General features: G+C 49.2%; 3 protein-coding genes across 3 annotated transcripts; 1 reads left to right on the forward strand and 2 right to left on the reverse strand.

Annotated features, from left to right (window-relative positions):
- Positions 1–46: 46 nt before the first annotated feature.
- FMAN_06082 (putative SAP1-member of the AAA-protein family) lies at positions 47–2569 on the reverse strand (the record flags this gene model as incomplete). Its single annotated transcript, XM_041827183.1, has 3 exons — positions 47–267; positions 321–2421; positions 2480–2569. 3 exons carry the CDS (start codon positions 2567–2569, stop codon positions 47–49), a joined length of 2412 nt encoding a protein of 803 aa, XP_041678171.1.
- A 681-nt stretch (positions 2570–3250) lies between these two features.
- Positions 3251–5380, reverse strand: FMAN_06081 (uncharacterized protein; the record flags this gene model as incomplete). The annotated part of the gene is made up of 2 exons (XM_041827184.1): positions 3251–5017; positions 5066–5380. 2 exons carry the CDS (start codon positions 5378–5380, stop codon positions 3251–3253), a joined length of 2082 nt encoding a protein of 693 aa, XP_041678172.1.
- Positions 5381–6160: 780 nt separating this feature from the next.
- Positions 6161–8969, forward strand: FMAN_06080 (putative APG9-integral membrane protein required for Cvt and autophagy transport; the record flags this gene model as incomplete). The annotated part of the gene is made up of 3 exons (XM_041827185.1): positions 6161–6834; positions 6889–7564; positions 7662–8969. 3 exons carry the CDS (start codon positions 6161–6163, stop codon positions 8967–8969), a joined length of 2658 nt encoding a protein of 885 aa, XP_041678173.1.
- Positions 8970–10259: the final 1290 nt, after the last annotated feature.

The raw sequence follows: 10259 nt of genomic DNA on the forward strand, positions 1-10259 counted from the left end.
TGTGCCCTTTTGTTACATGTTGTATACCAGAATAATTGCAGTCTATCTATCCTCCCCTTTCTCCAAACTCTGTCGCCCAGTCTTCGTACTCTTTTAGACCAGCTTTACTGACACTCGGCCTTATGGTCGTCAAACTCGCCTCGAAGTCGGACAATTGAATTGGCCGGATCTCATCCATAGTCATGTGTAATAGTGCCTCTCCAAGGGATCGCAATGGTCCCATGGCTGCATCCTTGGCCAAGGCTGTAATATCTGAACCTGAAAAACCTGTGATCACAAATCAGCTGAGTTTGCTTGAAACGTATGAAAGAACTACCCACCGTCTGTCAAATCCACCAACTTGAGGATATCATCATTAGACAAGTCGTGTTTCTGCTGGCCCAGAAGGGTCCTGAGCTGTGTCTCGCGAGTGGTCGGTTCAGGTAACGGGATGTATTGGCGTCGCACAAAACGTCTTCGAGCCGCCTCGTCAATTGCCCAGGGGAGGTTTGTCGCCGCTAACACAAGGACTCGGTTGGCGTCCCCCCTTTCCTTGTCTTTCTCGGTCGCTTCTCTTCCAGCAGCAGCACGTTGAAGATCGCTCCACTGAATAAGAAACTCTGTCTTGATCCTCATGGTGGCTTCGTGCTCTCCAGACCCTGATCTCTGTGAAAGCAGCGAGTCGATTTCGTCCACAAAGATAATACTGGGTGCCAGTGTCCGGGCCAATCCAAAAAGAGCTCGAACCAGCTTTTCTGACTCACCCAAGTATTTGCTTGTCAGGCTGCTTGCTGAAATCGAAAAGAATGTTGACTTAGACTCTGTTGCCACAGCCCTCGCTAGCATAGTCTTTCCTGTTCCTGGCGGTCCAAATAGGAGCATTCCTCTGGCTGGTTCTCGGAGGCCCATGAAAAGATCGGGCCGCAGAAATGGATAAACAACAGTCTCTCGAAGTGCGTTCTTTGCAATTTCAAGACCAGCCACGTCACTCCAATGAACTTCGTCACCTTGAACCACAACATCGTTCAATATTTGTTTGGCGGCTGCTGCATCAACACCAGCGGGCAGGTTCTTCAAAATTTGCTTCTTCTTGTTCTTCCATTCACTCATATCGTCAGGAGATTTTTCTAAAGTCTCCGATTCAGACGCATCGGAATCATCCTCTTGGGAACCTGCTTCTATAGGAGCCTCTTTCTCCTTCACTCGACGTGGTCTGGAACTGGTCCCATTCGTGTCATCTTCAGAGCCGCTTGAGGTGGAGACTTGCCGAACCTTACGCTCACGCCGCCTTGACCTATCTCCGCTCTCAGCATGAGGCCTCGAGGGTTTTAAAGATCTTCCAGGCTGCCTCGCTGCTGGAACACGAGTCGGTAAGTTGTTTGACACACTTCTCCTCTCTAATGCTTCCCCAGAATCGTCGCCTGTCTCAGTATCGTTGGCTCGCTCTTGCCTCGATACTTTGCGTGGCGATGGTGAAGCGAATCCGTTGCGCGAGTTGGGCAGCCGATCCATTCGATTTGTGTAAGCATCTGACGGAGGTAAATCTTGATATGAAGACGAATTTAAAGCACTTGAAGCAGCAGTGACCGATAGCATGGATGGACGGGCGTAACAGTACTCATCGGAGTGTCGTGTACTTCCGGAGGGTTCTCCATCAAGGTCGCGGTCCTTTGGCACAACCAAACGCCTCGAGTGGCTGTCCCACTGCGTTGGTACTGGTCTGCGAATTTGATCCAAGGAAGTGCGAGAGCTAGGGCTCGCTGTTGCCGGAGTGGACTCTGACTGGGCCCCCTTCGCGAATCTTTCCCTTGAACTGAGCGCGCTCCATGCCAAAGTCGCTGCTTTGCTTGATCCTTCGGCGAGTGGCTTTGCTGGCTTTCGTGGTTTGGTGGACTTTTCTCCTAATTTACCGGACCGTAAAGTCGTCCTCATGGTGTGCTTTTCTGGGCTTGGAGTCCGTAAAGTTTTGTTCGGTCTCGGTGGCAGAGCTGGTCCTCCAGGCGATGCAGATCGAGAAAGCGAAGAGAACGCCATGTTTGGATCTAGATGTGTGCTGGGCCCATCCACGATAGCAAGTTCTGATGACGTACGTCGAGGCTGTGATGGACGGTGTGGAAGGGTTGGTCGTGATAGCTCAGAATACTGCATGGCGGTGATTGTACCCTGTCCAAGGGAACCTCTTCCCTCAGGAATACTTGGTCGCTTTGTTAACTTGCCGGCTGGTGCTTGCGGGGTGGTCGTCTCTTCTTGCCGTGAGACCCTGAGAGCTTCCAGAAGATCGATTCGTTCTTTACATTGCAATTCCAGCTGTTTCAGTGCCTCTTGTAAGGCTTTCTCGGTGTCTGTACGTGGGCCATATGCGGGGGGCGCCCGATTTGCGTTGTAATCATAGATCTGATCAAGGGCAGCTCGCCAATGTCGCATGGCTTCTATCTCATTACCCTAGACCCAAGTCAGTGATCAGTAGATAATTGAGGGAAGTGAAGTAGCCAAAACTTACCTGGCCTTCATAGTAGATAGCAGTTGAGCAACTCAGATAACTATCATCGTAGGTCTTCTGCAAAACAGCCAGGGCCCTGTTCCGTAACATGGCTCCCACTGCAAATCACTACCATAGTAGCCCAGAGACTAGCCCGCCGACCGTGAAAGACTGCCGTGGTGTTGACTGTTGTGTATTTGGCGAGCAGAGCAGATTGCTGAAGGTTGTTTAGGTGGGGACGCGTTTGGGCGGAGGAGTTGAATTGATGAGCCAATGCCTTGGTATAACAGGGTCGCGTACTGGTGTTTGGTACGATTGGAAACAAGACGTGATCGAGTCAAGGTCGATGGTATAAGGCGCTGTCTCTGGTGATGATAGTTAAACGTGATCAAGTTGATCGACCTGCATGCCTGACATGGATTAGCAGGTCAAACTTGGGCGGGCGGTGACGTAGTCAAGGATCGCACCGCCCACCCTACCTAGTCGCAATAGATGGTGGCGGGGTACACAATGAGCCTCATACCTACTAAGGTAAGTACATACTAATGAGCTACCTTACCTACTAACCTAGGTACCTACCTAAGGTAGTACCTATCATAAAACAGAACGCTCAACAACAGCTGTGGAAACATCCAGTGTAAAGCCAGTCGTTTATTTGTGATCCAGCCGTTGGAAAATAATCAATCTGATAGAGTACGCGTGTGATACTGTAATAATTTTGCACTTCTGCTCAGTCGTATTTCTAGCTTCTCTACATGCTTACTCCTGGGCCATCTATATCGACCCCTTTATCTATGAAAGCAATACACGAATCTCGGCGGCTGTTCTAGGGAAAACCGACCGTAGACCTTCGTCATCTTCTGAATCAACAGATTCATCATCTCCCTCAGTTATAACCTCTTCAAGCTGTTCAAAGTCATTGCAGAACTGTTCTGCTGCCTCCTCCGTGATTTGTCGAACCAACTTCGAATCCTGCAGGTGCTTCAAATTATCCATGGCGTCCATGAGTGCTGATGGCAGAAAGTCATCCAATGTCTGGCTTGCTTGAGCGAGCTCTTTCTCATCCAACAATGAAGCGTTCTTGTCGTCATCCTCCTCCAGCTTCATGAAAATTGCGTCCAACCCTGACCCCTTTCGAAAGAATTGGTATTGACTCGTAATGAGTCCTTTAGCTGCATCATCTGACTTCGCTCGCAGTCGTTTAGTTCGATGTTTTGTGAATTCGAACGGCTCTAGACATGCTATCGCAGAAGATATACAATTAATCAGGAAGATCGCACCGTTCTGGGCATTCATGTTCTTAGCCATGTTTTCACAACCCGACATGAATGGTTCAAAGGCTTCTGAAAGCACATTCTCGAACTCGCTCTCGCGATCCTCCGAGGTCGATAAGGAGGAGTCGTAAGTCTTGCTGATGGCCTTGAGTTGTTTGAGCGAATCTTGCAAAAATGCCGGTGGGCCAAGGTCTAATGGAGCGTGCTGGAATTCTCCCTGTAAAGTTGCAATGTGATCTCTGACAAGTGCTCGGAACTGGCGTAAGGCCTCTGTTTCCAGGCCTCCGATCAACTCTACCAAATTGGAGCTGGGCCCGAGCGTTTTTTGGAAAGTGATCCGGTAGAAATTGATCAGATTTGCGAGTTTATAGGCGGGTATGGTGTCTTCGTTGGCTTGGATCACCTGCTCCATCCTTTGGCGAAGCACGCGGGCAGCGCCAGAGATGTCGCGGTCGACTAGGTCGTTCAGTGCCTTGAGCGCATTAAAGTCAGCCTCGGCCTCATCGTCCTCTGCAATGAGGCGCCAGATCTCTGCGTCTCGGCCAGATTTGAAACCCTTGGCAAGTTCCTCCCCCTCTGCGACAAACAAAACCTCCAATGCCTCACGTTCACTGACAGTGGCTGAATGAATCCAAGCTAGCATGTCACCCACGTAGCGTAGCGGATCATGTGCCAGCATGTCAATGGGCTTCACAGAGGGATCTTCAATATCAGAGGGCGAAGCACCTGTCAAAGCGACATAGAATGAGTCGGAAAGGATTCGTTCTCGAGCCTCGGAGAAGAAGTCGAGACAGTTCTGGAACAGTGATGGCCTTTCGGCAAGAACTCGCAATGCCCGGCGAATTGATGAGTTCATCTGTGGATTTTCAAGATTCAATGTCTTGAACTCTCGCTGTATCCATTTGTAAAGTTTTTGGAAACCAAGATTGATGTTCTTCGAAGTTTGCTCCATCAGTTCTAGGCCCAGAGTCTGTTTCTCGAATCCAAGCAGGATCTCGCAATCCTTGCTGATCTTTTTCGCTTTGCTTAAGGCATCGAAGAAGCGGTCATCTACTGGCTCGGCTGTTTGAGTAAGTGCGGCAACCTCATTCTCCGACATGACAAAATGCTTCTTGAAAGCGCCGAGCAGCTCTTGCTTCAACTCAACCTGTCTTTTTTGGTCCAAGAGAGAGGATGCCTCGGAGAGTGCTGGCAATGTCTGCCTATGAGCTTCGACAACTTGGCTTTTCATGTCCTCGTAACCATTATTAAGCTTGTCAATAGTCGTTTTGATACGCCGAAGTTGCTATTGCCATGTTGGTACGATGTCCTGTAAACAAATGCTTGAACCCACCTCTGCAACCCGCCCAAATTCGGCAATAACTTCTCCATTACTGTCAATGACTTCTTTTTGTAGGTCTAGTCGAACACTTCGACGAGTTTCGGCGTCGTTTTGGATCCCACGTTCATCAAGAAGAGCGAGAGCGTCTCGAAACTCTGTATCAGAATGAGTCGTCGAAAGAACACTGGTCACTTTGGATGTAAGTGGAGTGATCCCTCTTGGTGTGGAGGGAGTTTGTGGATAGCCATCTGGAGCAAGGAGTCCTGAAACAGATGCATCTCTCATAGGCAGGCTCTTCAATGACAATGAGCGATCTGTAGGTGCCATATCGTAGTAAAACAGCAGTAATACTGCTCAGTCGAGTTGTTGCCGCCGGCAAACTTTAACTTATTCCGCGCAAGCCCATGAATCGACCGAGCTCGATGGAGCAACTGAGTAAATCTGTTAATATTGATCCTAAAACCAACCGCGACCACGAGCGATCCCTATATAGATACTCCGTTTAGGACAAGGACGATCATGTAGATGGGAGTGCCAGGTGTCGTGAAGGGTGCATGGAATAGGAAGGCGGTGTGCAACCATCCGCTGGGTCTTATCGGTATTTGTCTGGCAGAATCGCATGCCGCTCTGTAGCGTCATACCAGCGGCTGGTGATGCCTGGAGCATTAAACTGCCTGTATATCATCAACCTGCAAGTGATTTATTCACTTCCGTTTCAGGCCAGAGGCGCACGGTTTCTTTGTGGTCTTCAACTTCCGTTTGATTAGACTCTGTCGCACCGGACCGTTGCCTTGCTTGAAGTAGGCATGTGCCTCGGGTCACGCTTATCGTGATCAACGTCCCCTTGTGACCTTAGGTTACCTATCCTCCATATTTTACTGACATTCAACGAATAAAGTTACGTTCGTCATAATTCCTGGATCCCCAAGTTCAACAAAACCCAAGTCCAATTATTTCATCAAGGTGCAAGGGAGAAACCCTTGCTCGTCTCCCATTCACGGCAAGACAACAACCCAGCGTCAACATCATCGATCGCCTTCGAACCGCCTCGATCCCAAACCAACATGCCCGCTGATCTTTACGCTTGATTCATCGACAGAACTCGATATGTCCTCAAAGTTATTCTCCCGATCGAATTTCCCCGCAAGAGGGTCACGGTCGTTTTATGAACAGTTACGTTCTGGAGATGATGACGAGTACGATCCCGGCATCGATGAAGAGAACCTTGGCCATCGATTCGATGACGATTTTCATCCCGAAGGACTCGATATTGGCGATAGCCGTATGACAATAGAAAGCGCAGCTCTGGACCCAAAGGGCAAAGCAAGGGCTAAGACACTAAGGAAGCAGGCGCAAAGTTCCGGCGGACCGTCGCCGCGATGGCACCAGCAGGACGACGACGGTGACAACGAGGTGCCTGCATCGTTGCTCATGGAGCCAAATGAAGCAGTAAACTTGCCCCCAATGTCGCCCAGACGAGCAGCCCCATCCAACGATCATCAAAGTCCAGAAGTTGCAGGCCCATCATCAGCACGGGCAAGGGCCCAGTGGGAAGCAGCCACAGCTCAGCAACAACTTCATCAAGAAAATAGTTATGGAGTGCCCGTTGGACCACAGCCTATTCCCGTAGCTAGGGGCTCAATAGCGAGTAACCCGAGGGAGAAAGCACTCTGGCGATGGGTTAACACCTCAAATCTAGACAGCTTTATGCGGGATGTTTACGACTATTATGAAGGTGGGGGACTGTGGTGCATTCTGTGTGCTAACGCTCTCTGGCTCTTGTAAGTATTCTGGTCATCAAGGTATGAAACAGGAGTGGCTAATCGGTGCTTCAGGGAGACACTTTTCGTCGCGGTGTTGCTAACCTTCCTATGTCAATGCATTGACTATTCAAAGATTCCACACAGCAAGTCCTTACATGAGGTTGTAGTCCCCCAATGCACACGCAAAATGTCCGGTCTCTGGAACCTGGCGATTTGGCTTTACACCTTCTTCTTCATCTGGAAGTGTGTACAATACTTTGTGGAGATTCGCCGCCTCCTCTACATCAGGGACTTCTACATTTACTTGCTGGATATCCCAGAACAAGACATGCAAACTGTTTCGTGGCAGGATATTGTGGCTCGTATTATGGCCCTGCGTGAACAGAACCCGAAGACTGCAACAAACATCACACCGAAACTGAGACAGTTCATTGGCAGCCAGTCGAAAGAACGGCTTGATGCACACGATATTGCTAATCGACTCATGCGTAAAGAGAATTACCTCATTGCGATGATCAACAAGGACGTCCTGAACTTGTCTTTGCCAGTTCCGTTTCTTCGCGGCCGCCAGCTATTTTCAAAGACAATGGAATGGTATCTTCATTACTGCATCCTTGATATGGCCTTTAACGAGTTGGGCCAAGTTCAGCAGGACTTTTTGCGCCCAGATCGCAGACGCCTCTTGAGCCAGAAACTGAAGCAGCGGTTGATGTTCGCAGGGTTCCTCAACCTTATTTTTGCGCCTGTTGTGCTTGCATATGTTGTCATTGTTTACTTCTTTACTTACTATTATGTCAGTAGTTGAGCCCAGGCACTCTGTTCTTTGAAAGCTAATTCCTTTACAGGAGTACACAAAGGATCCCAAGCAAGCTGCAGCGCGCAAGTACACTTCTCTCGCAGAATGGAAATTCCGCGAGTTCAACGAACTGCCACATATATTCTACGAAAGGCTGCACATGTCTTATCCATTCGCCACTCGGTATATCGATCAGTTCCCGAAGAGGATGACTGAAGACATTGCGCGAACCATCGCCTTCATGACAGGCGCAATTACGGCCATCCTCGCCGTGGGCTCTATTCTTGACTCGGAGCTTTTTATTAACTTCGAGATCACGAAAGACAGACCAGTCCTATTCTATCTCGGAATTTTTGGTGCCATTTGGGCTATCACCCGAGGAATGGTGTCTGAAGAGACATTGGTGTTCAATCCCGAATATGCCTTGATGAATGTCATTGAGTACACACACTACATGCCCGATCACTGGAAAAACAAGCTTCACAGCTTCGAGGTTAAACAAGAGTTTGCAGAGCTTTACAAGATGAAAGTGGTCATCTTTCTCGAGGAGGTGATGGGCATAGTCACGACACCTATGTTGCTTTTGTTTTCACTGCCTAAATGCAGTGACCAGATCGTTGATTTCTTCCGCGAATTCACAATCCACGTTGACGGACTCGGCTATGTCTGCTCCTTTGCGGTATTCGACTTTCAGAAAGGACCAGGGAATACAGGCCATCAGGGGCAACGACCGGATGTTCGTGAGGACTACTACTCAACGAAGCACAACAAGATGGCCGCATCTTACTTTGGGTTCCTTGATAACTACGTTACAAACCCCAAGACTGGCATCCCTGGCCATACACCGTTTGGAGGAAAACCAGCCTTTCACCCACCTCCAGCTTTCCCAGGACTTGCTTCTCCATCATTAGGAGCAGACATGCAGGGTTCTCATATTGGTCGGGCGGAAACGGGACGTGCCAGAAGTAGAGCCCCCGGTGGACGAGGTCCACGTACGGTACCAATACCACAGCCTTCTCCGATGGCTTCTATCCTGCTAGATCAGCACCATCAACCAGCTGGGGTGAACATGGGTGCACGTAGTCTTCATTGGTCAAGGTATCCGCGAGGATTCCGCGGGGAAAGCCAGATAACTGAAGAAGCTGAAGATAGCGCGATGAGACGAGCTGGGGAAGATGACGAACCGTACGAGCCAGGGGGGGGACTAGGTGAATCGACCTGGGAAACGTCTCCAGCGAAAGGGGTGACCCGGGAGAACAGTGCAGCCAATACAGAGGATCCCGGTGAAGGCGTATTGGGTATGATATACCAGCTTCAGCAAACGCAGCGATCCCGGCGCGGTGGGGGCATGGTCTGATATAGAACATCTCTCCGGGGTTTCATTCATTCATTTATTTTTCCATTTTGGATGAACCGCATGGCGTCAAGGCGCATACTGGAAGTTATCTCACTGGAATACCTTACTCCTTGGAAAATGGAGGTGGATTTTATTGGCGCTTTGCATAGATTGGGTTTTGTTTATTGCAACTATCTGTCTTGTGACTGGTAGTGAAGGATTGGCATCGGAGCGTCGGTCAGTGTACTCGGGTGGCAGAAGTAGGCTCTTGGGTATAAATGAATAAGTCCACTATATTTGGATTGAAGCATTGCACCCATCATTGAGCTTTTAGAAACTGTATAGGCTGGTCTGCTACTCGTAGGTCTATACGAGAGGCAAACGAATTCCAACGAGAACATCGGGTTTGGGGTGATAAATCCGAGGTCGTGACATGTGTCTCGTAACGACGAGTCGTATTTGATGATAATACCGAGGCCGTTTGTACATACAGACAAAACACAGTCAACGGGAGGTTTCTTGCACAGAGACTACATACGATAGGTAGCAAACGGAGGAAACGGGAAAGGATAGATTTAGAAGAGGGTGTGATACTGATGACATTAAGAGGGAGCTTACAGACCAGATCAGATGAGCCAGGTGCAAACACACACGAGCTGTAACTTCAGGTGTCTGATAGTTAAGCGAGAGTTAAACAAAGACCATCCATCAATCAATGTTGCAATGCGTATTCGTCAATCTCGAGTGACTGGGTCACTCCAAACCCCTACTGCTTGGCTGATGGCCATTTTCCAGACGAGACGAACCTATGCCATGGAACTCCAACGTGGGTTTTCAGTTTGAGGTCGAGGACTGATTGATTAGAGAGAATTGGGTCCCCGAACTGATTGATAACCTAATTCCAAGGTGTGAGACCCCCCTGTCATGCCCTGATCCCTGGGTTGCAACTGGGCTCATGATTCGGTGAAAGATGAGATTCGACTGGTGCAGGTCCATGTCTCACCCTGATGTCTGTGTCTGTGGGCATGAGTGAATATCCAAATTATTTAAATATATTCTAATCTCATCTTATCAGTACCAAAAGCAAGCCTGATTAACGTCGCCTGCCCGTGCTAATGTGAGCTTCTAAGCTTCCTACGCTTTCCCTCCCCTGAACGTCGGAAGCACTTGAATTGAGACCTAGGTATGAATGCATGAATGGATGGATGGATTGGATACACCGCGTGGTCACGATGCCTCCTCCATGGATGTTAGTCACGGGTGCTCTGTCTCTTGTGGAGTTGATCCAGTCACTGAGTTGGCCTCATATCC

This window comes from Fusarium mangiferae, assembly GCF_900044065.1.
Source record: "Fusarium mangiferae strain MRC7560 genome assembly, contig: FMAN_scaffold002, whole genome shotgun sequence".
NCBI classification, from domain to species: Eukaryota; Fungi; Ascomycota; class Sordariomycetes; order Hypocreales; family Nectriaceae; genus Fusarium; species Fusarium mangiferae.